Raw genomic sequence first — 27,948 nt, 5'->3', positions numbered from 1 at the left:
CAACCCGGAAGGACTGAGGGGCACGCGGGGGTCGGGCGGCCGCGTCACGCGGCGTCTGAGGGGCGGCGGCGCGGGGTTGCCGCGGTGCTGGCCGAGCCCGCGGCGCCGGCGGTGGCAGAGCGGAATAAGCGTGCCCGGCTGGCCGCGGTGCCGAGGCGAAGGTTGGGGCTGGCGAGGAGACGTGCCGAAACGCGCGTGTTGGACGTGGGGCTAACGCCATAGCGCGTAAGTGGCGTCCTCTTCGTTATTGTTACTTCTTAAAATGCGCGATAAAGCAGCGAGGTGTCGGAGTGGTAGGCGCAGTAGGGGAACAGAAAACGCGGAGCTGTGTCATCTTTGGGCATTAGGAGGAAATTCTTCACAGAAAGGGTGATTTGATGTTGGGGTGGTGCAGTCGCTGTCCCTGGGGGTGTTTAAGGAAAGGCTGGACGTGGCACTCAGTGCCATGGTCTCATTGTCGTTGGGATGTTCCGTCGTAGGTTGGACTCGATGACCTCAGCGGTGTTTTCCAACTTAATCGATTCTGTGATTCTATAGCTGTTGAAATAATACATGGCTGGATGAAGAGTACATGGGGTTGGAAAGGCAGTTCCAGAGGACAGCCAGCCACGCTGCCCATTGCCTCCATGCATTGTCTTCACACAGTCTTGCATATGTTGTCTCACTTCACATGATCTGTGGGTTCCGTGTATGAGGCGTATTTTGGTTTGCTTGTTGTTTGTTTTTTTTTAATTTACTGAAGTCTGTGTAGCTGCTCATGCAAACTACATGTTGCTGGAGATGACACAGCTTTCAGACTTGTAAATGGTGACTTACCAAGTGAAGAAAAGCACTGAAAACATGAGTTACCCTGAAAATAATTAATAGGATTTTCTACTAATAAACGTTCATTACTTTTGTGCTTTTAAATAAGCTTGTGTGAAATCTGTAAAGCTTTAGAGCTACAGATTACGCCTGTGGTTTATGTTTTGGGCTCATTAACGACTGACTCCTACAAAAACATGCCTTATCAGTGTGATAGTGATTGGAATAATTCTGGCTAGTAACAATGAATTACAGTTCAGAAGCTAGAGCCTGCCCTATCCTTTTTTTCTAATTAGAAATACATTATCAGCATTTAAAAAAAAGTAGACCAAATAAAAATGCCTGTGTTATGAATAGTGACAAGGTTACGGGTGTGCGACTTCTTGGCACCAGGCACTGAAGGTGTGTATGGATTTGGTTCTTAGCTACGTTTTAAATTATTTGGTAGTACACTTAGGACAAAGCAGGTATCTCCTAGTGACTGCCTAGAAGTGTTCATAATTGTATTTGGTTAAAGTTTTAATACAGTCATTGGGTGCTTAGGTTAGGTCTGTCTAGTTTAGTGATCGCAGGGGTTCTGCTGTGTGGCCTCCAAGGCTTGAAGTAATTCACAGGACTTCAGTTACTCAGGCCAAAGCCTTCTAAGCATAATGTTAAGCAACCTAAAGGGGTGTGCTGTTGAGGGCAGTATTTGGGGCTTGTTATTTTGGAATTAACTACCTGATTATTTTTCTAAATTTTGTTTTAGGTGTCTACACTGGGGAGAGGAAATTGGGTTCCCAACCAAACTCAACGGCGTTCATGCAAACTTAAGTAGTGCATCTCTAAGAAAAATATGGATTTGGGATCACATTCCACTTTAAATGGTAAGCAGTTGCCAAACGGTTATTAAATTAATATAACATAAAATGTCTACTATGTGAAAAGAATTCACATTTATGTCCAAAGGTGAAAACTTGTCTTGTTCCATAACTTAAGGCACTCAATTCCTCTTAGGTGTAAACTTTAAAAAATGAGATTTGCTAACCTGAAAGATTGGCATATTCAAAATTGGCATATTCTCCATTAGAATATAATGATGGAGATTTTAATTTTTCTTCACATCAATGTAAGCTTTTCATTCTCCTCCTGGCACGGCAAAATCTACAGATGTGGACAGAGGTCACAATATAGGCATTAAAACTGGTGCTGATAACATAAGAACACTGAATATTTTTAATGGAGAAATTTAGTAGCTAATTTGTGATCTTTAAAGAATTGGTAATGCTGCTTAAATTAGTTTTGACAATGGTTTACACAAGTGAAGTATTATAATGGTTTTTTAAGACTCATTCAAAACATCCTGCATTGGCTCACATTCCAGTTGCAGAGTATAGATTTATTAGTTTACCATTCTATATTTCCAGAAGGGTTGCCTAGGAACAGTTTCCCCATGAGCCTCATTAATTTTAACTTGTGACACCTTTAATGTCTGGCCATCTTTTTATCTTGGCAAAAATCAATCCAATTCATGCCTTGGGGAGCTAACAAATATTTTATACCCTGCCCCTCCCCTGTTAATAATTGAAAATGGTAACATATAATAATAAACCCAGTAGGAACCTGACTTCTAAAGACACCATTTTACAATCCAATTGGATTTTTTTAAATACAAGACAGCACTATTGTGATATTTTAATAATGTTTTATACATACTCGCCTATTTTTTTCACCCCTTTATAGTGGTGAACAGAGCAGGAACCAGTGCCACACAATCTTTGGATTTTTTTTGTGGCAGGAACAAGTGGCAAGGACAGCACAGACCAGACTGTTCAGGGAGACAAAGTATAAACTCCCTCAGCATGATCAGCTGAGGTGGATTTGTGGCACACCAGATCACACTTGCCCTTGCCATCTTGAAAGCTGATTGTGATAGAGAGTTTGCAAAACAACGAGAGAAAGACTTTGGAATGAAATTGAAGAAGAGTAGATTAATTAAATTGTAAATGGACATGTGAGTCGAACCGTTCTCAGTTTATGTAATAATGTTCAGAAAAATGCATTACATGAACCATGTTCTTCGGTTGGTTCCTATTGGTGTGGAAGGTGGTTGTTAAACATTAAATCAGAAGAGCATTTGTTGTCGCATCATGCCTAAATTATACATGAAAATATATTTTTTCTGAACCACCATCGTTTCATTAAATAGCCCTAACCATACAATAATATGATCGTGTTGGAGGCTTAACTTTATGGGGTTAAATTTAAAATTTCGCCTGTAGCTTTTCCATCCCTCTCTGGTGTAAACATCTGTGTATGCACAGCGTGGCGTGATGCACCTGTGGCTGCAGGTCTCTCCTGTTGTAGCTGAAGCCTTGGCCCTGCCACGGTCACCTCGCCCCGCTCGTTACCGTGGAGATGCAGTCGCAGGGAATACGGTGCCTTTGGAAACGCTGTTTCCAGGCTGCCGCGGCTCGGGGCGGGCGCGGCCATCGCGACGCTGCGCGGGGTGAAACCGAAAGTGCGGGGCCGGGGCGGGCCCGCGTTCCGCCCGCCTCCCGCGGCCCGCCCGCCCCGCTCCGCTCCGCGGCGCCCCTCCCTCCCATGAGCGCCCGAGCCGCCCGGCCTCAGCATGTCGGAGAGTTTCGACCGAACGCCGGGTGCCGGCCGGGGCCGCGGGTGCGGCGCGCCGGAGAGCGGCGGCGGGGCCCGGCCCGCGGGCAGCGCGTCCCGCGGCTCGGGCTCGGCTGAGGAGAAGCAGCACCAGCCGGGCGGCCTCTTCCCGCAGCAGGAACCATTGCGGCCTCCGAAGACGGCGCCCCTGGGCACCGCGATGGCAGGTACGGGCTGCTCTCCCCGCTCTTTCTTTTCGCGGGGCACCTGCGCAGCTCCCCGCCCGCCGCAGGGGCACCGGCACCCGCCCTCGGGAGCGTGGTCCCGTTCCCGGGTGTGCGATGCGGGCACCGCGCTGAGGCCGGGTCAGCCTGGTGAGCCCTGGGGCCGGCGGACACCTGGGTGACTAGGGAGGGGTAAGAGGAACAAAACCAAAGAGAATCATGTGATGCATTGTACAGTCAGCTCAGCACCTGCTGACCGATGCCCAGCCTGTCCCTCAGCAACAATTGACAACTCCTGGCCAACTCCCCCCCTGGTTTATATAGTGAACGTCACATTCAGTGGTACGGATTATCCCTTTGACCAGTTCAGATCAGCTGTCCAGTCTTTGCTGCCCCCCTGCTTCTTGGGGTTTCCCATGCTCACCATCACAGCATGGGAAACCCATGTTATTGACACTTGCGTCCTACTGAATCCAAAACATGATGCTGTACTAGCTAGCAAGAAGATTAACTCTGTCCCAGCTGAAACCAGCATACTGGGTTATGGACCTGGACCAGGTAAAGGATGTTGTATTGCAGCTGCTTGCAATACTCTCTGTCCTTTCCCCTCTTTTTTGCTCTCACATCTGAGTGTACTTTTTTATCCATCTGTTAATCTGACTGCAGATGGTCTCAGCCTTCCCCCACTGAAGAATTCCAGTCTATTTGCAAAAAAATAAACCCAATGCAACAGTAACACAAAGCAATGTTTGTTGGTTAGCTTTTTCAGGTAGGTATCAGGTTCTGTTTTCAATAAGCTTATGAGCTAGTCTGTAAAGAGTGGTTTGGAAAATAGTGTTTTAAAAACACTTCAGTTGGATGTTGTGGCACATGGTATATAAGAACAAGAATAGCCAAGTGTCCTTTCAGCATTTTGTTGAAATAAGTGTTGGTCAAAATCAGTAATGTCTGTCATTTTTTGACCTTCCAAATGTATCTTGTACCTGTATCTGAAATCAATGAAAAATCACAGGATAATCAGATAAGCAGATTTACTAGTTGCATAGGTTAACTTAGATAATGTGTTTACATGGAAAATAAGGTTTTTTTCCCTTCTTCCATTTTTTTTTTTGTTCATCTGCACAAGACCACTGTTTACTTTCCATCATGTAGAAAGACATGTGGAGTGTGGAGTGTGCTTAAATGAATATCCACACCTAAGAATAAGCAAAAAAAAAAAACTATGTATTTAAAGGAAGTATGTTTATAGAAAAACCATACTTTAAGTTTTATATATATATATTTTTTTTTTTGTTTACTCTGTGTGAATACATACCAATTTAGTGATTTTTAAGACAAGCTGTTAACAAAAATTTTTCAGAACACCTGCAAAGGACGGGAATTCCATCTGGATCTCAAGACAAAGTTTCAGTTCTTGATTCTGGACCAGAAATGACTGAACCTCAGTTAGCTGTGGATCCTGTAGCAACATCAAACTTGTCTGCTAAAGCACCTGAATTTTATCCATCAGGTTACAACCAGAACTTCAATCAGAATTTTACAGTGAGTGTTTTAACTTCTTTAATATGAGCCAATTTACTTGTATTCAAATTAATAATATTTTCTTGATATCTTTTATGTCAGATAATTTGAATTCTGTATTTGCTAAGGTATTGCAAATATTCTGAATATAACCTCCAGAGTTGCAGCCAGGATGCTAAGTGATATGGGGTGAATATTATGATGTACATGAGCACCTCTGCTGTGAAATATTTTGCCAAAGCTTGTTGCAGATAACCATATTCCTTTTTGACTACACCAGGCATTGGTTGCATTCAGTATGAGAGTAAGCTGTTTTTTTGGTGACTACCACTGTTGTAGTTACATCTATACTGCATTTTAAATGAAAGCATAGCTTCACTCTTATGCAGAATTCACAGGGAGAGAAAGCTTGAACTTTAGGTTCTCTGAGCGCAAGCTTTGCCTTTCCTGAATTTCCTGCGCCACAGGTACCATTCCTCATGACTGCCTAAGCTAGTGTAGCATCATGTGTCATCAGTGGTGTTGTATCACCGAAGGGCAAAAAAAGTTAACAGTTACCTACCAACACACCTAGTAAGAAATGTATTTCCAGCCAGACTCAGATCAGTTTGTAGATGCATCGTGTAGTAAAAGCAGGTACTTCTGTTTTCTGCTCCATTGTCTTCCATGTTACTGCTTCAGTAACTCTACTCCAGGCAAGACGTCTGTGAATTCTTGGTATATCCTTTTGTTATGCAAACAGTCAGACTATGGTACTATATCTAAACAGATGGGAACTTTTACAATACAATCAAGTGATTAAAAAAAAGAAAAGAGGGATACTGAGTCAAATTGATTTTTGATAACTGGTAGAAAAACACCTCATTTGAATGCTGAATATGGTGGTTTGGTATTCTGAAGTCTTTTCCTCACCAGTAAAATTGATGTTACCTTAGTGTTACCCACTTTGCCTGTTTACTGAATGTAATTACTGTCCTATATAATAAACCCCACAGCCAATACACAATATACAACTATTAATGCCAGTGTGAACGTATTTTGGTGAATTGATAATCTAGGGAAAAAAATAACTGCTTTGCCCCAGCACTGTTACATGTTTTCTATAAGTAAAATGTTTCAGTTTCAACACAAAGAAAAAACCCAAACAACCTTTCCAATAGCATACATACATACATACATAGCACACTCTTTAAACTGCAAAGTTTCAATGCCAACAATGTTGCTTTTCAGCTGTTTTGCAAAAACACACAAGCATGTGGCAGTGCCTGGTTGCTATGTTGTTGGAATATGCTATGAATGTGACTCATCTATTAATAAACTACCTCTGAAAATGTTAGCAAAACTTATTGCAGGGACTTTAATCTAATTAGAATATGATACACATAAAGCAGTGGTATTTTTCTTTCATTCTTCACTGTTAGAAAATCTGTTGTTTTTTTTAGTTTAGTAACTGAAGTAATTTTATATACTGTGCTCACTTATCATAAAAATAAAAAATTTAACACACTTTACAGTTACAGTGATTTTGAGCATGAGTTTCAAAATTTGAATCAAAACAAAGTTTTGAGAAACTTTTTTTACTTTAATTAGTACTTAATAGGTTCCATTTGTAAAGATTCCTGAATTTTTAGATCTGAAATATTGTATTTCTGTCATTAAATACACAGTTGTTTTGCAATAGCAAAATAACATTTATTATTTTAAAAATAGTGTTGATTTCTTGTTTGACTATGCACCATTATAATTATTGTGTCTGTCCATGTAACATTTGCTATTAAGTCAGTTAATTTCCAGTCTTTCCAGTTTTTGATGCTCAAAACTATCAATTACCTGTGAAGATGGTTTAAGGAGTACAGCTTATAAGGTTTTGTATAATTTTCAGAACAACTTTACTGGGACTTTGAAGACAAGCCTCCATGGAATTCTCTATTTTCATACAGAGTCCGACCCATAGAAATTGTAGTTGTCTGCTCCAGAGCTAGCAACTAGATAGGTTTGAATTGCCAGTAGGAAACACCTGGTTTGTTCCTTAGAATGGCTGTATGACAATAATATGGCTGTCGCTCCATCAGATGGGCATAATGATGTTCTTACTTCATAGCTTTAGGAATCAGGTTTTTGTTGTTTTAGGGTTCCACAATCCTTCCCTCCCATTTTTTTCTTTTTTAACTTCTGTAATTTCCATCAGAAGACCAAGCATGAGAGTGCCTCTTAACCTCATTCAGCATGAATAGAGGTTTTTAGTTTTGAACTTGGGTTTGCAATAACTTTATTGGAAACTTGTTGAGTTCATTTAACTGAAAGGACAAAAAGCTTGTTCCTAAGAAATCTGAAGAAAAATCAATAAGTTGTTATTAGTGACTAAATTCATAGGTGGAAATATTAATTTAGTAGATAAAGGAAAACAGCAATCAGTACACATTAAGAAACTGAGTAAGAGCAGATTTGTCTCATGAATCTTTGCTATAGACTTTGTTTCATCTTTTTGTATATCAGAGGAGTTCTACTACCTATTTAGCTTTCTACCCTTCTGTATGTAAACTCATGAATTGACACATAATAACAGAGAGGAAAACCTATAATCTTTTCATCAGTTACTCTTTTGTTGTGAATAATCCAGGACCCCATCCTATAGCTATCAAAGATTAGAGAAAGAAATTGGAGCACTGACTTAATGGAGTAATTATTGAAATTAAGAGAAAATCTCTAGTTTACTTTTGTGGCTTTCAATTATAACTTTGTAGTGATGTGTAATCTTACAGGTTTCTGTTAGCCAACTCCTCTTGCAAAATAATCCATAGCCATTTGCTTTGTTTTCCTTGGGTTCATACATTGCGTGGTTCTACGTTAATGTTAAATTTTAAAATCTGACAATGAGACGTGCAAGTACTTTATTTCTAGAAGTTAAATTTAATTGGATTTTAAGAAATCAATTATAAATAATTTTAATAAAGTTGTATATTTCTGAATTTCCAAAGTACTCATTTTTCTCTCCCATTTATTCAGTTCCCTGAAACCTAGACTTCTTTTGAAGTTGCATATATAGTACATGTAGATGAATATAGTGCAGAGTTTAATTCTGTGTTTAGTCTCATAATTATAAACTGAAGATAAGAGTATACAACAGGGACACTAGTATACCAAATGGCACCTGGGATCCCTTACAACACAAGGATGTTCTCTAAGACTGGATTCTTGCCAAGTGAGTGTGAGAGGACAATACCTTCCTCTCTGCTGAAGGAGGACCTTGTAGCAATCTGACGGCTGTCAGAAGGAGCAGCTTCTTTTACTAGCTACAGCAATTGCATGCTCTGCAGCCTGGCTGGAGAGTTTTTTGGAGAGATGCTAGTTCAGCTGTATGTGATTCAGCTGCAGTAGCTGCGCAGTAATAGTTCTGTGGAACAAACTAGTTTTAATTTTATTGTACAGAACTCCTACTGGCCTATTTGAAATTGCCTTATAAATGTTGATTTTCTTTAGTGAAGCAGAGTATGTAGCAAGACATACATAGGCCTGTTAGCCTTTACTTTTTGGATTTGTAAGTTCCAAGCCATTAGAATCCTAGAAAACTTTAGCTTAGAAAGGACCTTTGAAGTGCCCATGCTCCAATCCTCAGGTTGTCAAAGGCTTTATGTAGTAATAATTTTCCTTTATTTCCATAAACCCATATTTTTTTTCATGTTTCTGGTGGGCAACAGTAAGTTATTTAGCATTTAGTGTTATTAACTGGCATATCTTCTAGGTAAATATATTTTACCTCTGTTACACTGATGTATGTCCCACCTCACTAACTTATGACATGTCTGAATGATTTTGGAAAGTCTGCTTTTTTACCCACACATTCTTCACAAGTCATGCAATAAATATCAGGACGTGATTTTCAAGAATGTGTATCTTGTCTTTCTCATAGCTCATACTCAGCAAGAAATTTTTCACAGATCCATATTGCTTCTCAGTAGAGGAAAGATAGGCATTTAGAAGACAAACAAATTAAAAATCCCTATTAAGGGAGTAGAAGGGGAGGGGGACAATATAGTTACAACCCTTGTCAATATATTTATGTACATTAAGTAAAGAAAAAGTGCTTTATTTTAGCTCAGCTTTGCCGTGGATACCCTTTAAGCATTTTTAAATGGTGGAACAGTTGAGAATTCTGATTTTCTTTACATTTCTCTTATGTCTTGAATTGCTAATTGTAAGTCATATTTTTTAGAAGTGCCACTTCAGGCTCCTGCTTACTTTTCTGAAATGTATTAGATGATTTACACAACCTGTTGTGTAGTGTGACAAAGTTGTTTATTTGGACTGTGTTACTACTAGTGACATCACGAAGGATGCTACTTTCTTTTCTATTCTCTTGATATACCTGCATTATAATCATCTGGAACAGTGTTGACTTTAGGTACTCTCACATAGATTCATTTCTGAACGGACAAAAATTCTGTTTCATCAGTGGGAGCATAAATATCAATAAAGTGGTACTGGGTAGCCCCTCCTCTGTTTAGAGAGCAGTTGTGTTTACTGTCTTGTCTGGTTTTAAACCTCAGTAGCTGTAAATTAATGCAATTCAATTTGAATAGCTTCATTTCATGCCTCATAATCTTTAATCTTTTGCCAAGAGATAAAAATACTCTGACTTTAAAATAGCAGTTTTCCTGATTATACTTCTTACATGGGAACAGTACTATGTATTTATTGTATTTCTCTAATTACTCTTAACTTCTGCATATTTTTGGAGCACTGTACACGCTATCTAAGCCCAAAATACTTTGTTTCAAATTTTCCCTTCTTTTTACTTCTATGGTTCATAAATCCACAGTACAGTACCAGGAATGGGTGTTGAGCCTCAGTTTGGTAGTTCTACCCTTAACAGATAAACTTGGTTTGTTAGTTAATCTTGTAACCAACTTGGGAAACTTATTTCTCTTTAATCCATTTTTCATGTATTTTACTGGGAGACCCTAATGTCTGTAAAAATACTTTGCCTGGTTCTTAAGGTGATTGGAGGTTTCTGAAGTCTGTACTCCAGGAGGTGTTGGGGGTCTATGCTCTGTAAAAATGTTGAAGTGAACTGTGTAGTCCAGTATACAGAGACTCAGAACTCAGGGCTGTATGGTTATTTCTGGAGACAGAAGGTGTAACAATTCTGCAAGGTTGTTTTTAAGGAGTTGGCATATTCTTTCACTTCTACAGGATTCTTCCTTTGAAGATAGATGTGATGGCTATCTGACTCTGGCAGAATATGTACAAGACTTCCTAAATCACCTCACAGAGCAGCCAGGTTGTTTTGAAACAGAAATAGAACAGTTTGCTGAAACCCTGAATGGCTGGGTTATTGCAGATGAAGCTTTACAAGAGCTTGTTGAACTCATCTATCAGCAGGTAATGTATTACAAGATGGACATTATGCCTCAGTTACCCAGTGTCCAAAATAGGCATTCCAGTATTTGTTCCATTATTGTATCAATGTAGTAATTTAATGATTGATATTTTTCCCCTTTAGACTGAAATATATAGGGAAGGATTTTGCTCAGTAAATTGAAATGGTAGCTCAGATTTCGGGTGCCTAAATTGTATACGTTTTCCCCAGTTTGCTGTTTCCTTTGTTCTATGTTTGTTTCTCCTGGATAACATACTACAATTGAAATTATGCTACTTAATTGAAGTATTTTTATTTTTGTTAGTAAAGATTGAAGAAACTTATACAATATTGTACACTTTTATTATCTTGTGCAAAAAAAAAATCTTTATAGTCCTAAGACACTTTTAATTCCTAGGTATTTAAAAAAATTAAATTCATACCTACTGTGCACACCATCTTTTGGGAAATACCTCCTTTCTGCCAGGCTTTTTCTTTATTTGAAATATACCTATTTCAGAACAGCATAATTGGAGAAAAGGAAAGCTCTTGTAAGGGTAACTAGTTCCAGCCCCATTGATGGCCATGGAAATGAGGACAGAGACCTTGAGCTGAACTCTGCACTAATTGGGGGAGCCTTTGGAAAGAACAGCTTAATATGTGTTGCTTAGCAAATGAGCTGCTGTTACTGTCTTTTGGGCTCACTGCAGAAAAGGAAGCCATGCTTCTGGCTGGCTCTTTATTATTTGTTGTTATCCCAACAAACCTTTCATAGGTTTGTTGCTTACAAGTTCTACCTTGAATAAAAGTAAGAAAGCAGACTTTTACTTAAGTGAAGATACCTGCAGAATATTTTAATCTGGTGTATGTGGAGGTGGAATGACTGGTTGGCCATTGTACAGAACTGTAGAATCTCAGGTTTCTCATTATTATACAGAATTAATGCAAATTTAATTGAGACCAGTTTAGTTAGACATGATGATCACCTGTGCTGCATTAGGCAGCATCATTTTACCCTTCTTTATTTGAACCCGCAGAGGATAATTTATTGGAACGGAAAAAAGAGGATTTTATGCTATTTTTAACTTCATGTATTTTAAATACACTGACTTGCATTTAATAGAAGTCTTTAATGTTACCTCTTCCTCTCTGTCCCCCTTTAGAAGCAAAGCATTGGGGTTTACTGTGACTTCCTCAGCTCAGAAGTTCAACGTTAGTCTGAAAATTTTACATGAAAAAGTTACATGAAAAATAAATCTTAATGCTGAAAAGCTGTCTTAGTATCCACAAGCATCTGATTTTCGATATCTTATGTATCAGGCTAGCATAGTGTGTAAGCAAAGCCCACTATACTTATTATTTTTCTTTCTTGAGACTCAAGCATTTGTCTCCTGTTTTTTCACAAAACAATTAAAATTGCTCTAACTTCTAAGCATCTGCTTCAGTGATACAAATTTGACCCAACTAACTAGATTTACAGATGCTAGGTTTGTAAAGGTAATTACTGAAATGTAATAAACCCATGTCCTGTAGGGTCTTCCCATCACTTCTATGTAAGGTATCTTAGCCTGTCTATAAATCATAATTATATACTTATCGTCTTATTTATGTCTGAACAGAGTGAAGTGACAGTTCTTTTGTGACAGTCTTCCAAAAGTTGGACACTGACTTCATAGTTTAAGAACCTTTACTGTTGTCTAGTTAATGCAGTGGATTGTTCCTGTTAGAGCAACTACAGTTTCCCAAGATATATGTTGGTAGATTAGCCTTCATGCTTAGATTGTGACTTTTTTGAATTGGAGATAAAGTGGTATTACCAGCAATAATTGTTACAAGAATATAGTTTTGCAGTGTAATGATTGATTATTAGGAAGATATTTTTTTTTGTCTGTGTGTGCTACACCAGATCATAATACCTAAAATTTAGTTATTTCAATGTTTGGTATAACCACAAGTACAGACCAACTTAATAAGGAAGATAATGTTTAAAAAATACAACTGAAATTTGAAGAATTTTTGTATGTGTTTGGATGTTAAAGTTTTTGTTTGCCGGGGGTTTGTTGGGTTGGAGTTTTTTCGTTAGGAAAAAGTATTGAAAAGGCTCACTTTATAAAAAAAAGGGTACCTTTTCTAGTCAGAGCAACTGATTGAACCACAGCATCAAAGTCTTTTTAGGTAGTTCACATGCCCCTTACTGGAAAGTGAATTCCATTTGTCTGTCTTAATTACTTAAAGTTGTTGTATTTTCCAGAGACACTTAATTTTTTTTCCATTAATTTTTTTCTATGCACGTAGAAGAATTATGTCTTTTTCTCTATCTCTGAGAGGTAGCTAGGTATAATTGCATTAGCAAGACCTTTTTTTCGGTTCCAACAGAAAAAAATGTTCCAACGTGTTTTTTTCAAACATGTTGGAACAGCTCAAGCATGTAAACATATCTGTAGCACTGATAGATGATCAAGATGCAAAAAAATACTCAAAGATTATAACTCCAAAGGAGAAGTTTACTGAGTTCTTAGTATCCTCATTTTCTTTTGGACAGAGCAGGTGAAGTTATTTGCAGCAGAACCTCTTTTCACTGAAACTGCATCTGAGAAATAATCTGAAATTCAGGTGTTGTTAGAGGAGGCTTGAACAAAATAAATTTCCACCTCTTTAACGTTTGAATTATCAGATTAAAATAGAAGATTTTTTACACAATATCATTCCTACCATGTTTTTTTGCATGACAAAGGTGTAGATGTTCAATAGTAACAGGACTTGTTTTAGCAAAAAAAGGCTACATTGAGCGTGTTACTTGTAATGGTCTAGTCTTACTCTCTGATTCAGAAGTTTGCAATTCTGCAGATTGCTGGAGGATGTATGGGAGAAAGTATTTCTCTTTACTTGCCATGTTCTTACACTCTTTCCTTAGATATTAACCATGATAAAAAGTGATTATGGAATAAATAGCTTATAGACTGAAAGAAGACAACTTTTTATGATGTTGTTTGAATGTACTCATTGTTCCTTGAGAGAGTATGTGTTCTTTAAAAAGTGTCTTAATGACCACTGTTGATTTTTTTGTATAAGCAGTCTGTAAGTGGCTTTGAGACACTCTTCAGTTGTAGGTCACAGTGCAGAAGTAGAGTTGTATGAAGACACGTGGCATAGTGGTGGTTGTTTTCTTAGAGCCATGTAATTTCATAGAATTACAGTATAATGAGCTTTTAAGTTCTGCTGAAGTGCATATATCAACATGCTGAAGCAATACAAAAGTGAACATGGCAAATAGTAATTATTAATCATTAATTTTCTGCTCATGAGTTGTATGATCAGCATTAAGCATGGATTTCAAAAAAGCTTTTAAAAATATTTTCTGAGCCTAATCATTACTTTTATAAATAATTTATTTTTCCATTTTTATTTTGGAAGGCCACATCTGTCCCAAATTTTTCATACATGGGAGCCCGGTTGTGTAACTATCTGTCTCACCACCTAACCATTAGTCCACAAAGTGGGAACTTCCGACAGTTGCTGCTTCAAAGGTCAGTATCAGTCAGTTTAAGCCTCATTCTCTTCAGTTACATCTTCCTGGTATGTGTGTTAACTCCTTCTGTTGCATACAAAGAGATACTTATTTAAAATATTACAGATTGAGGAGTATCAAAACGTGTATTTAAGTACACGCTGAGTACTTAAAATATTTTAATATTTTTAAATACAAAAATAGGGCTCCATTTGAAGGTCTGTGTGATCTTTTGAACTGAGTATATTAGGCTGATCCCCAAAATAGTGCAAATTGGAAAGTTAATCTATTTTAAAAGTATACTAAATCTATTTATTTAAAAGTATAATAAATCTATTTTAAAAGTATACTAAATGCACATATAGGTACTGTCTTTGTCCTTTGACTCTTGCCAGTATGTACTTAATTGTGGTTTTTTAATTAGTGCTTTGGATTTTTGCCTGGAATTGCTGTGTGAGGTTTATTCACTGATAGGCTAACTGACTTTGTATCTAGGAAATAGTTGTATAAAATCCAGAAGGATAATTTTTTTTCAGTTTCAGTTGTTGCAAATTTCTGGGGACTGCACTTAATAATGATTAGACTTTGTAATTGACAAAAATGCAGCATTTTTCAATTGTTATATATCTTCTCAAATATTACTGCATGACATTTAAAGGAGTACTGTTTTAGACACTTCAGAATTCTTTAGAAATTTACCTTTTGATTTTTGTTTAAAGACAGCTTTTTGTTTAAAGACCAGCATTCTAAGCTTTGGGTTTGCCTCTTATTTGAAAAGTTTTTACTTAATCCAGCAAAAGTGTGGTAAACTTACTGTAGTGCATTCCAATGGTCTTTTATCATGAGTGGAATGTTGTGGTTTAACCTGGCAGGTAGCTAAACACCTTGCAGCCCCTCACTCACTTCCCTCACCCTCCCAATGAGATAGGCAAGAGATTTGGGGGCAGGAAAATAAGTGTTCACGGGTTGAAATAAAGATATTTTATTAGAACAGAAAAGGATGTGGATATAATAACAGTGATAAAAGAATTAGCATATAGAAAACAAGAGGCACACCTTGCGATTGCTCACCACCCACAATGCCCTGAGAGTTCCTGAGCAGCGGCCTCCAGAGCTTTCTCCCTGGTTTGTATGCTAAGCATGAGGGCACATGGGATGGAATATCTGTGGGGTCAGTGTGGGGTCAGTGGTGTCTCCCCTCAGCTTCACCCCAGCCTTCTTGCAGCTGGGCTGGGGTGAGGAGCAGAAGAGTCCTTGATGTAGTGCAAACACTGAGGCAAAAGCTAAAACCAGGGGCTGCAGAAGCTGAAGACACTAATTTTTCTCTCTTTTTTTGGTTGTTGTTCTCCTTTTTTTATTGTTGTTGTTTGTTTATTTTGTTTTATTCTTTCTTTCAAAGTCATTGCTTATGATTTTTTTTAACTGTGTGTTACTTTGTTACTTGAACACGAAAAGAATTCCCTGTTAATGTTGCATTTTTTGCTTCTTGGTTTTGAAGCAAACCCAATTGATAACATTAATGTTAGCACCAGATATTAGTTTAAAGTTGCTTATGTTTTGCTTGCTAATATGGATGAAATTGAGAGTGGGGAGGGTGTGTGCAGATAAACAACCTAATAATGTGACTGCAGAGAGGTCATCTTCTGTTTCTCAACTAAGTCTCTACCTGAAACTTTGTATTTCAATTCTTAAGATTTTCCAGTTTCTCCACTTTTTTTCAATCCATTGCACAATCATTCAGAATACGTTAAAATTTGTCTGGGTTTCCTTTTATCTCAAATATTTTTTAATTTTATTTTTGTACTGTTATGTAAACTTGTGTGGTTTGGCACAGTGCTAAATACTAGAAAAATTACTTCACTGCCACAGTATGTTAATCCTATTTTTGTATTTATATTTAAATTACAGAATCATAGAACTATTGGGTTGGAAGAGGCCTTAAAAATCATCTAGTTCCAAACCCCTCTGCTAGACCAGGTTTCTCAGAGCCCCATACAGCCTGGCTTTAAACACAGGGATGGGGCCTCCACAGCTTCTCTGTGTGGAACCTGTCTCGGTGCCTCACCACAGTCACAGTAAAAAGTTTCTTCCTAACATCTAGTCTAAACCTGTCCTCTGTTAGTATGAATCCGTCCCCTCTGTCCTGTCACTACATGCCAGTGTGAAAAGTCCTTCTCCCGCCCTCGTTGGGGTCCCTTTTAGGTACTGGAAAGTGCTACAATGTGTCAGGGATGCCTTCTCTGCTCCCTGCTGGGCAGGCCCAGCTCTCTCAGCCTGTGCACACAGGAGAGCTGCTCAGGGCCTGTGATCAGCTTAGTGGTGTCCTCTGGTCTCACTCAATATGTTTGTGTCCTCCCTGTTCAGTGGACCCCAGCTCTGGATGCAGTGCTTCAGGTGGGTCTCAGCAGAGCAGAGGGGCAGAATCCCCTCCCTCCCCTGCTGCCCACGGGGCTCTGATGCAGGATACAGTTGGCTTTCTGGGCTTCAAGCATGCACTGTCATATTGATCTTCTCATCACACCCCCAAGCCCTTATTGGCAGGACTGCTTTCAACTACCTCTCTGCCTAAGCTGTTCTTATTGCTTGGGATTGCCTTGACCCATATGCAGAACTTTACACTCGAACTTCATGAGTTGCACAAGGCCACCTCTCAAGCCTGTCAGGGTCCCTCTTGTTTGCCATCCCTCCCCTCTAGAGTGTCACTTAACATCGCTCAGCTGGGTGTCATGAATTATGTATTACTGTCACTTAACATGGCAAGATAAAGAATTAATGAAATAAGTGTAAAGGCATCTAAGACAATGTGGTAAGCACCCTGAAGAAGGGAACGTGTCTACTTCATTTCTTTGGGTATTGGCTCCCTGTATTACTGTTGCACATCCTGGACCCATATTCAGTTGTAAAAATTGTGTAACTATTAATTTCTACATGTTGTAAGTTGTTCTATTTAATTTTACTGCATCAGATATCTCAGTGCTTAAAGACTTAATCATGTAATCATATGTGTTTCTCTAAAAGGATGCAAATCCACTGTTTCTTTGTGAATGCCTCTTATTCCCTTCACAGCAGATCATAGATCCCAACTTTCAGCATGTAACAGTTGTCATGCAGTTCATAAGTTCTCAGCATTCCTTTAAATGAGTAGCATGTTACATTTGTTGGAATGGCTACAGATGGTGTAATTGTGCTTTGATTTTTACAGGTGTCGAACAGAGTATGAAAACAGAGATGAAGCTACTAAAGGGGATGAGACTACTAGAAAACAATTTCATGCCTTTGTGCTGTTCTTAGCTGAACTTTATCTTAACTTAGAGGTAAGAAGAAGGTCGGCTGTCATGTGGCTCTTCACTGATTTTTTGGTGTGTGTAGGTAAACACTGAAGTGGACTATAATTTGAGGTGTTTTTCCAAAGGCAGAGGGCAGTAAAGTAAAAGAACTTTTAGAACAGTTTCATTATGATGGATATGTCCAAGTAATATATAAACAAAAAAGGACAAGATCATTAGAAGAGAAATGTATAAAAATGAAAATGTAAGAATTTGTAGGAAGAACCAACCACAAACATCTTTGAAATGAAGCTTTTATTTTCTTTTTTACTGGCAAAACCCCTAGATGGCTATACTTAACCAATATATTAAATGTTATTAAATGCCTAGCAGAAGCAGATCAGGATGAAAAACATGTAATTTTTTCAGTATTCAGGTGCTAATAAGAGGTGTTAACAAACACCTGAGGCAGATGTGAAAATCCTCAAAATGAGGAATTAAAAATGCACACTTTTAAAGGTACTTCTTCTGATTATTGAGTCATTGGTGCATGCAATCTTGTATTTAGCAACTTCATGCATCTGTGATATATTCAAAAATGTGTACAATTTTTTTTTATTTTTATGCCTATGCATTCGCCAAGTTCACTTCCTGCTGTTGCGTAGTTGAAAATACACATATAACTTGATTGTTTCAGTGGTTTGATTTAAGCAAACACTATAAAAATATTCGGCTGGCATGAGGAAGATCCTTCTCTAACTCTTCCATTTCTGGACCGTAAGTGGTCCTTGAAATCTACTTTTCACTTGCTAGATGAAAACAATGAAGATTTTCAAAGACTTTGGGACAGGGGAAGTTGTTCGTTTGTGGAGTATGCCATAGTCATTGGAGTATACCTTTTGGTTTTAAACCATTTTCTGTAATTTTTTAGTTATATAAAGACTGCTTTCTAGAGCTAAGCTACCACTGCTGTAGAGAATAGGCAATGCAGTGTGGAAAAGAGCGTGAGGTTCTGGGAATTTGGTAATTTTTGGACCATTAGGCAGGCACTTCGTAGCTTTTCTTATTTTAGCAGAGAAACAAAATTCTAGACATGAATTGTTATGCCAGAATTGCAAGGAAATTACTCAGTAAGTTTTCCACTGACACTGAGCTGTGTGGTGTAGTCCATGTGCTGGCAGAAAGGGATGCCTCCCAGAGGGACCAAGACAGGCTTGGGAGGTGGGACCATGCAAACAAGGTCAAGTGCAAGTACTCATCTGGGCCAGGCACAAATACAGGCTGGGTGGGGAATCAGTCAGAAGCAGCTCTGCTGAGAAGGGTTTTGGGTGTTGGTGGATGAGGACCTCAGCATAACATGCATCAGAAGATGTATGGCCACCAGATTAAAGATGACCTGAATGATATTTAAAGTCCCTTCCAACCCAAACCATGCTGTGATTCCATAAAAGTCTGTGTTCTAAAATGGTTACAGTATTTGGCACATAGATGTCAACTATATTGATCACAAACCAAATAATACAGCATTCAAGAGAGAAAATGTGCCCAAATTAATTTCTAAGAATTTAAATATTGGGGGGTTTCTTATATGTTTTGCAGGTTAAGGGAACAAAGGGACAGGTTACACGGGCAGAAATTCTTCAAGAAGGCCTTCGGGAATTACTGAATGCACTCTTCTCTAATCCTGTGGACAGTAATTTGATATGTGCAGTGAAACTGCTGAAGGTGAGACAGTAGTTTTAAAAGGAAAAAAATCATGTTTTTTAAACTGTCTAGCTTTAATATAGGGAATAGTTGGCTAAATTGCAAATGAGAAAGTATTTACAGGGGTTTATGCATTACAGCGTTAGCAGAGCAAACTGCTATTTTTGTTTTCCTTAGTACCATTAGGAAATTGAGCCAGCAAAAAAAGTAACAAGATGCTCTGAAAATAAATTCAAGGCCATTTGTGTACAAATGAGCAATAGAACTGAAGTTGAGGTGCCAAAAAATAAATTTTTCCTCTAGATCCTATTTTGCTGCTTCTGGTGTAGGAGAAAACTGTAACATGTCTGAATGAATTGTGATATCTTAGGTATGCTCTGTGTTCTGAAGGACACCTGGCCATTGGGGTCCACCACTTTTTGTGGCAAAAGGTCCTTAATATCTCTTTCTTCTTTCTGTGCTATGTCATTACTATTGTAGAAATATAGAGATTTCTCTTTCATGTGGAAGATAAACCTCTTTGCTCATAACCCATAGCTTTTCTTGTAAAATTGTTAGCCTTTATGTAGGAGAAACTCTTATCTTCACTAGGTATCATTATACTTGTAGTTGGGAAAACAGTTTAAAATAGGAATGAAGGTTAAATGCTAAACAGTATTTTCCTGAAGATTTTTGGTTGGCTTGGTTTTTTTCCTCATTCCTTACCCTTCCCTCATACTCCACTGCTTCTCAACCTGCTCTATCTTGAATTTAATTTCTGACAGTTTCTATTGATACCATAAACATAGAGTAGAGAAAAGAGATTTTTGTAATTTAAAACCTTCATTTGACGTTTGGATGTTTAAGGAGGTTGCTTCACAGCAAGTGTGAGATCGTGCTCAGTGAGAACATTCACTCCTGTGGTCAGTCCTTATGTTGTCAGTGCTTCCCTGAGGCAAGGCCCACTGAAGAACCTTTTTAAGCAGCAATACAGAAATCAGGAAGCTTTACAGTGCAGTAAAGAAGAAAAGAAGAAAACCAGTGGTCTAAATTGTTTTATGACAGATTACTATATCTAAACAGTGTTACAGAACAGACACTCTTTCTTTTCATGCAAATGTTTTCTGACGTTACATAGAATCTACAAATGTTGAGTATATACGTAGCTAGACTGGCCTGCCTCATGAAACCTTGGCTTCACTACTGAAGCAATAAATGTCTCATTTTGTCTTTTCCATTTTATACAGTGATAGATACAGGTTTTTTTCTGTTTGCTGTGCAATATGTTTTTTTTAATTAATCTTAATGCTATTACCTCATTATCCAGGATTAAGGTGAGACCACTGTGGGATACTATGAATGTCAAGCAAATGCTTACCAATATACTTGCTTTTCTCTTGGGATTTTATCCTTTGTATCATCAAGCACCATTCCAAGCATTTTTGATCATGTATTTAGGCTGAGGAGATTGCTGCTAGTGGCAAACTAATTATTTTTCTGATTTAACTTCTCCTGTACAATTATTGAGTAATGAAGTACCTATTCTTGTAGTAAAAAGCTTTCATCCACAGCTGCTCTAGACTGACTCCTGCTAATGCTTTCCTGGCAGCAGTTCTAGCCTCATACATTTTTCTATATTAAAGTTCAGGCTGGCTTCAGATAATTCTGGCTTCCCTTATGTGTGATGCTAGCCAAGTTGACTGAAGTGTTTCTAAAGCTCAATAAAGTATTTCCTGTTGTCATGTAAACTGGTGGAATCAGCTGCAAAAATAAGATTTAAAGGAAATAAATGATGGTAGTATGTACTTAAATCAAGTAAGATCTGCCCAATGTCACTGGAGAGTTGTTTCGAAATTGTATTTCAAGAATGAAACAAGTGGCTGTGAACTTCTAGGTAACATAAATATTGGACATGAAGCTCCTATACTGCCTGTAGTTTAAAATAAACTATGTACGAGGTCTGTTAATCTGTTTAGCAAAGAGATACAGGCAGCTGGGAGTGTCAGCCATCAGGTAGTTCAAGTGACATGAATTGTTACAGAATCTCTTAAGTTGGCTGTTTATTAAGGATATCTAATTAAAAAAAAATACTAATCCCTTGTCTTTAGTTGACAGGTTCTGTCTTAGAAGATGCCTGGAAAGAAAAAGGAAAGAATGATATGGAGGAAGTGATTCAAAGAATTGAAAATGTTGTGTTGGATGCAAACTGTAGCAGGTGAGAAGTTTATGTGCAGTGTTTTGTTTATATGAAAAAGAATACCTTGAAAAAATCATCAACTATAATGAAGAGGGCAAAAAAATTCTCTTTGAAATTTATAATTATGAAAATTAATGTGTTGTGTGTGCAGGTCATTTTCCATGTAAAAAAAGGTGGTGTTTTTCAGTTGAAGGGTAATGTGGCTTTTTTAGCAGTTGGGTTGATTTTGTTTTGAGGTGAGTTTTTTTGTATTTTATTTTTAATAGAGATTCAAGTTCCACTATTCAGTTAGGTTTTTTAACCTATTAGGTCTCAATATCTTCAGTGAGTGCTTTAGGCTCTTAAAGTCAGTATATACAAAGAGAAAATAGGGGCAACATCTCATAGTTTATACTTTTCATTTTTAATTGAACAGGCTTAAATACCTACAAAGAGTACTAAATATGTAGCAGTATTAAATAGATACAAATTATTATAAATGTAAAGGCAAAATGAAATATACTTCGTGGTTTGGTTTTTGTTTTTTTGGGTTTTTTTGGAGAGCATATCTTTTTGGCAAGGTTTTAGCTTTAATCTGGGAAAAAACGAGTGGTTGAGTAATGTATTACTAATATATTAGTGACTGACTAATCATGAAATTGTCATAAAACCACCTGAGTGCATGACATTATCTGATTCTTCTGTGCTTCATCCTCAGCTTCTTGCAAACTTACTATAAACCTGTAGAGGGCTCAAACACTGATCTCTTGCCATTTGGAGGGAGGCCAAGAGTGGCTTATAACATCTGTGGGTTGTAATTGAGCTGCCCAAGGAGGATGAGGAAATTTTTGCTTCAGGAACCAGAATAGATGGCACAAGCTGAGGCCTCGAAGATGTAGAGCAACAAACAAGTTTTGATGCCTTTTTGCTGGTCCTAAAATCATGAGCTAGACACAGTTAGGTGACAAAAAGGGCTTATCTTACAAGGATCCTTAGGTGCTCAACTCACTGGGTGGAAAAGAGCTGAAGATGGACACCCAGTATAATGTGTAGACAATGTCTGTATGTTTAGCAAATTAGCATAACTGACAGGGATCCCAAGGTAGAGACATAAGTGGTGAGATAATTCCCCCCCAGGGCAGCCCTTTCTGAATTCCTCCCCCCCCTCAGATAGGAACTAAACTTTGTTTATGAAAATGTGTCTGGGACAGCTGGTCTCAGCCTTGGCTTTCCAGATAATCTAACCCTGCACCACCAGCTTGGAGCTGCTGGGGAAATTTCTTCTGTCTTTCTGTGTAATATAGTAGATAAAATGCTATCTGCAAATACTGTAATAGGCTATGGAGCTATAAATATGCATGTAAAGAATATAGAGAATCTATATAAAAAAAAAAGGCAAAAATAAATTTGGCATCAATTTCAGGTGGGTTTTTTTTAATGTATTCTTTAATGATACACTTCTCCATAGACTAGCTTAAAAGAAGAAGAAATTTTCTTTTATTGTAGGGATTAAATGCGTGTTGATATCTAATGTACTGGGGGCATTATGTCTTACTTATGACTAAAACATTTCATTATGATGAAGAAAACTAAAGTTAGGAGGATAGAATAGATAACTAAAATAAAATTCAAAGATAATCTTCCTTTTTTCCCCAGTATTATCCTTTATCAAAAAGGATTGTGTTCTTTAACTTGTATTGCAAGGTGTGGTATCTCAGTAAAAATTCCTTTTTCAAGTGAGTTCCCTACTTAACAGCAGAGGAAGTGAAGAGGTTGAATATCTCATTACTGACACATAAAGCATCTAGACTTGCAGTTGTAAAATTGAATGCAAAATTATCTACACAATGGACCAAATATTATCCTTCTTGAACTTGTTTTTTTGGATGGATTTAACTATCCTGTATTTGCACAGTAAGAGAAGCCAAATTTCTTGCTTGGCACAAAACATTCTAACTTTGGTAGTGCTTCTCTATTTCAGAGATGTGAAACACATGCTTCTGAAACTTGTAGAACTGCGATCTAGTAACTGGGGTAGAGTTCATGGAACAACTCCACATGCAGAAGCTACTCCTGAAAATGACCCAAACTATTTTATGGTAAGAATATATGCACATTTCAGTTCTTTAATTTAATGTGAATTTGGTTTGATTAATAGACAATTGCATTACTTGCAACTGCAAGCCTCTTTCTCTCTGAATACATATAACTTTCTGGATGACTTTATTTTTAGAATGAACCAACATTTTACACTTCTGATGGCGTTCCTTTCACTGCAGCAGACCCAGGTATGGCACAAGTTTAGGTTACCTGTCTTCTCAGTCTTCTTTAAAAAGTTGTAATTAAGTTTACAGCCTGTTGAAGAACATAAAATGTTACTCTTCAAGAATCTAAAAGCTATTCAGCTTAAAAGACAAAATTCTGCCTGAATTCCTGGTGGAGCACAGGATTTATTCTGTGTTAAAGAAGGTAGATGTTTGAAATGGAGAATGTGCATTTGAGTTCATATAGGTCAGAAGAACTTGTTCAGTAATCCACAGCATCTGACCTTTCCAGAAAGCCAAAAATATTCAAGTCTTCTTTTGTTTGTCCATTGTTAGTATCAAAATCAAATCAAAATCCTTGGTTTCCTTCTGTGTAATCTGAGCACAACGGGGCACAACATCATTTGAGGTAAAGACATCTATCACAACCTTTACAATTCTATGGGAAATTGGGCATCATTCTTAGACATCCATTCGTGTCCTCAGAAAACATTGCCGAAGGATCTTTTCCTGTTAATACATTTCCTGCCTTTTATGATTTCGTTAACCAGCCAATTTTCAAACTTGATATATTTCTGTTAATTTAGCAGAGTAGTCTTCTACATTACTCAGTCTCATTTTTACTTTGCCAGATTATCAAGAAAAATACCAAGAGCTGCTTGAAAGAGAGGATTTGTTTCCATATTATGAAGAAAATGGAGCAGATCTGTCAGGACCTGGAGAGCTGTATGTTTTCCTTTTAGTGACGTGTTTTTTTAATAATATTTATTTTTACTGTGATGCAGTGATAATTCAGACTTAGGATTCCAATGTTGACAAAAATGAAACTAAATAATGTAATTGTTACTTAGTTCTACAGTGAATGTATTTGTTCAGGTTTAAATTGGTTTTTAATCACACAAGTTTGAAACCTATTTCATGTTTATTCTGCTGAGTATGGTAATTACATTTCAAATGTAATTTAGATGTTTTGTGCACATGTGCAAACATACTTCTGCACTTAAGAAAAAATTTGCCAGCAAAATGAAGCACCAAGCCTTCAAGTGTTTGTAGAGAGGCAAACTAAATTTGTTTGACTGATGTGCATGAACATCCCAGCAAGAGATGATTACCAAATTTCCAGTGTCTTTGAAAGGGAGAAAGTGTTAACTTTCTCTCTTCAGCCTAAGGACTATTCCCTTCATTTAGACGACTAGTCAGTATTCCTGTAGAGCAAGAAAAGCAACCTAATGGCAAAAGGGGAAGCAATAGTTGAGAACATAGCCAGACGTTTTGGCACCAGAATATAGCCAGACCAGTTTGGCACCATTATACGAAATATGGTCTAAAATAAATCGCTCTGAGCTTTTTGCTCACTAAAGAGGACTTTCAGACCAGTATTTGACACACAAGAACATTTTCAATGTTGTTTTTATGTGTGATAATAGTGCAGGCCTAGATCAGTATTTTTTTAGTACATTAGAAAACTTTCAGTATGTACCTAGCTGAGGGGAATGTAAAGAACATGAAGAACTGGAAGATATATTAGAGATGTCATCAGAAATCAACAAGCTTGTACTGAAGGGAAAAAAGGACACATTTGGACCTCTGCTTAGAAGAAAAATGCAAATTGAACACAGACATCCATTAAAAACACAGCAAATCCTAAGAGTGTCATTTAGAACACACTGAGTCAACCTTCAAGCGCAGTGACTGTAACCTTCTTTGTTGAAGACTTAAGAAAAGCTTAGATAAATGTCTGCTGATTCTCTGTCAGCTATTTCTTATGACATCAGGGAGGAGGGCTCTTTGTGAAGCCCCTTTCTTCTGAAGGCTACATTTCTACAAGAACAAAGGAACACATGACAAATATGTAGATTGCACATCACGTTGGAGCAAAAAAACTTCCTTACATATTTTCTATGTCCTTCTTTTACATATCAACAAACAGGAATGCAGTGTTTCTATATTAATGTATTCTGTCTTTGAGCTAGGATGTTGACCAATCAAAATTACACTAATATGTTATTAATTATGGTTTTTTGTAATTGGATCAGTACAGATGCATTATTAAATTTTCTGTCATGTTGGAAACTTTAGGTGCTTCTGTCTTTTAAACTGGGCTGCATAAGGTGATCTAAAAAGGTCACAAACACTGTAGGTATTTGAACATATCTGCTGCTTTGAGGTTTCTGTTTATTTGTTTTCCTAGTATCCATTATTTTTTTCCTTTTCATTCCCTTTAGGAAAATGTCATAAATAACAGTCATTTATAAAGTTTGTCTTATTCTTGACATCTACACAAATTCTAAAAATCTGTTGGCTCTGAAAATCTTTATGTAAATCTGTATGTAAAGTGTTAACCTTTGGTCATTTTTTCCCCCCTCAGGTATTTTGATGAGATTGATGATGAGATGGATCCAGAAATTGAAGAAGCATATGAAAAATTCTGTCTAGAATCAGAACATAACAGAAAACAGTGAGATGTTATGTATTAATGTTAGTTTATTTAACCATTTTAGAGTGAAGGGGGACACAAAACATTTTTACCAAAATGAGAAACTTGAGTTTCTCCAAGTACTAAAGTTACACAATTTTATCCATTTTAACAGAACCTGCCAAAAAATGTAAACCTATACCCTGTAACTTAAAATGTTGTGTATATACCATAGTTTATTTTGTGAAAAATGTTTTTTGAACAATGTTTTGGCTGCAATAAAAATTATTTAAAAGTTATAATTGAAATTAAAATTTAATGGGGAACTGTCCCATAAAACTTCCCTTGAGGAAGAATGGGAAAGAATAATGATCTGAATTTGCTTGCTTGTTTGCTTTAGTATATATTGGGATTTACTCATCCTATTTACCATATACACTATGTCTTGCATTTACTTCCTCCACTTCCCCCTCCAAGAAGAGTGTGATCCAAATAAGCAAGAAAATTTCTTTTCTGTATATCACAATCATGAAAAGTGGCTTGTGAAATTTTTGTGTATGAGTTTTTGTTTTGTTCATTTCCTTTTTCTTCTTCTTTCAAAACACACATGGGTGAGGTCTGGACTTTTCTTTTTTCCTGGAATAAATATGTTACATGTTGATATGTGAAAAAGCAAGCAGTATTTTGGAAGTGAGGTGCTTTCAAGATTTTTGGTTCAGATAAGCTTCAAATCTACAAGAAAAAGCTATTCTGTAATTTGTTGTGTTCTTCAAGGCAATAGTAATACAGTTATGTTCTAAACCACACTTCTCAAGAGTATGTGCAGTGCTTTTTTTCTTTTGCTTTTTTTTTTCTAGTAATGTATCTAACATGTCTAACCTTTCCCAACCCCCCTGTAACTTTCTTTTATTCTTCTAATTTTATGTAGTTTGATTTAATTTTGTACTTGGAGTAAATTCATATATTTTATAAATGTTAACATTCTGAAGCCAGCTGCTCTTTTTTTGACTCCATATAATCATGTTAGTTTTCCTAGGATACTCCATTGTTGTTGTTGCCAAACTCAGTTGAAGTGTTTCCTGTTACCTGTTGCTGGTTAGACTTGATTAGAAATCGTTACCAAAACCAAACACAAGTATTTCCCAACAGTTAGCTACTCTAAAGAATACGCATTGTAAATATGCATGTAAATAATTCTGATAATATTTCACTGTTATTCGTTTGGTTAAATAAGTTGTGCATCTGCTAGTAGAGTAAGCAGTGGCTGTTTTCTGGATGTATATTTAACATACTTATTTAGGCTGGAGTTTTGGAAAATAAAATTTAACTAGCTTTATTTCCTTTGGTATAATATCACTACCTTGTCTTCTTGCTTTAAAACAAAAATTATATTTTATCTTCTTCTATCTTTCCTTCACTGAGCACTCCTTTCTCTTCTTCAAAGTATACAATTGCAGAGTCTATTATCTTTTGATTCTTGCTGGAAAAATAAAATGTATCAAAATGCAGTATGCTCAGAAAGACTGTATTAGCATTCCAAAGTCTTTAGACTAAAAGTCAGAAACTAGAAATGTGAGAACTAGATGACTTTCAAATACATATTCTCTAAGTTGAGCACAATTTTCATACAAAACTTTTAATCTAAATACAGGTCAGACTTTCTGCTGGCTTTACAAGCAGATGTCTTGTGGAAATTATTTTTATTCAGAACTTATAATCCCAAGGAACAAGCATTCATATATGCTTTACAGTAAGGTAACAGTGACTCAAAGGGACATGCATTTTACATGTTTTAGTTTTGCATGATTTGTGGTGAGTCATCTTTTTCTGTCAGGTAGCTGTCAATTCCAGATGTACTGTCAGCTTGTGGAAACAGTAATTTTATGAGTAGATAAGAAGCATGCCAAATCCTGGGGTAGAAAAAATCAGGAACTGTATATATAGAGAACAGCTCAAGTCAAGTTTGCAATGCAAGGTTTTTCCTTCACTGAAAATATTAAAAATCATAAAGTGAGACTTTCATTCAAACTAGTGTAGAAGTTTATAGTCTGTGCATATGAACTTTGTAGGTGCTTTCAGTCTTTACTGCAGCAGGGAAAAATTGGTTTTAACTCTGTCCTGCTGCATTAAAAAAA

General features: G+C 37.1%; 1 protein-coding gene across 2 annotated transcripts; it reads left to right on the top strand.

Moving 5' to 3' along the window:
- The first annotated feature begins 10 nt into the window (after positions 1-10).
- Positions 11-27,169, top strand: PAIP1 (poly(A) binding protein interacting protein 1). Of its 2 annotated transcripts, XM_064736927.1 has the most exons (12): positions 11-225; positions 1,553-1,670; positions 4,981-5,162; positions 10,335-10,523; positions 13,915-14,027; positions 17,211-17,322; positions 18,874-18,999; positions 21,066-21,172; positions 23,115-23,232; positions 23,367-23,421; positions 24,030-24,123; positions 25,766-27,169. In XM_064736927.1, exons 2-12 carry the CDS (start codon positions 1,640-1,642, stop codon positions 25,857-25,859), a joined length of 1,221 nt encoding a protein of 406 aa, XP_064592997.1. In that variant the 5' UTR covers positions 11-225; positions 1,553-1,639; the 3' UTR covers positions 25,860-27,169. The 2 variants fall into 2 exon arrangements, with proteins under 2 accessions (XP_064592997.1, XP_064592996.1); XM_064736926.1 differs by lacking the exons at positions 11-225; positions 1,553-1,670 and adding an exon at positions 3,411-3,623.
- Positions 27,170-27,948: the final 779 nt, after the last annotated feature.

This window comes from Zonotrichia leucophrys, chromosome Z (assembly GCF_028769735.1).
Source record: "Zonotrichia leucophrys gambelii isolate GWCS_2022_RI chromosome Z, RI_Zleu_2.0, whole genome shotgun sequence".
NCBI classification, from domain to species: Eukaryota; Metazoa; Chordata; class Aves; order Passeriformes; family Passerellidae; genus Zonotrichia; species Zonotrichia leucophrys.
Note: the sequence above shows the minus strand (reverse complement) of the source record. Positions and strands in the feature narration are given on the sequence as shown.

Coding starts and splice junctions, on each gene's coding strand:
- PAIP1 (XM_064736926.1), top strand. CDS start 3,416: ATGTCGGAGAGTTTCGACCGAACGCCGGGTGCCGGCCGGGGCCGCGGG. Junction 19,000..21,065: donor GTGCAGTGAAACTGCTGAAG/GTGAGACAGTAG, acceptor CCTTGTCTTTAG/TTGACAGGTTCTGTCTTAGA. Junction 24,124..25,765: donor CTGTCAGGACCTGGAGAGCT/GTATGTTTTCCT, acceptor TTCCCCCCTCAG/GTATTTTGATGAGATTGATG.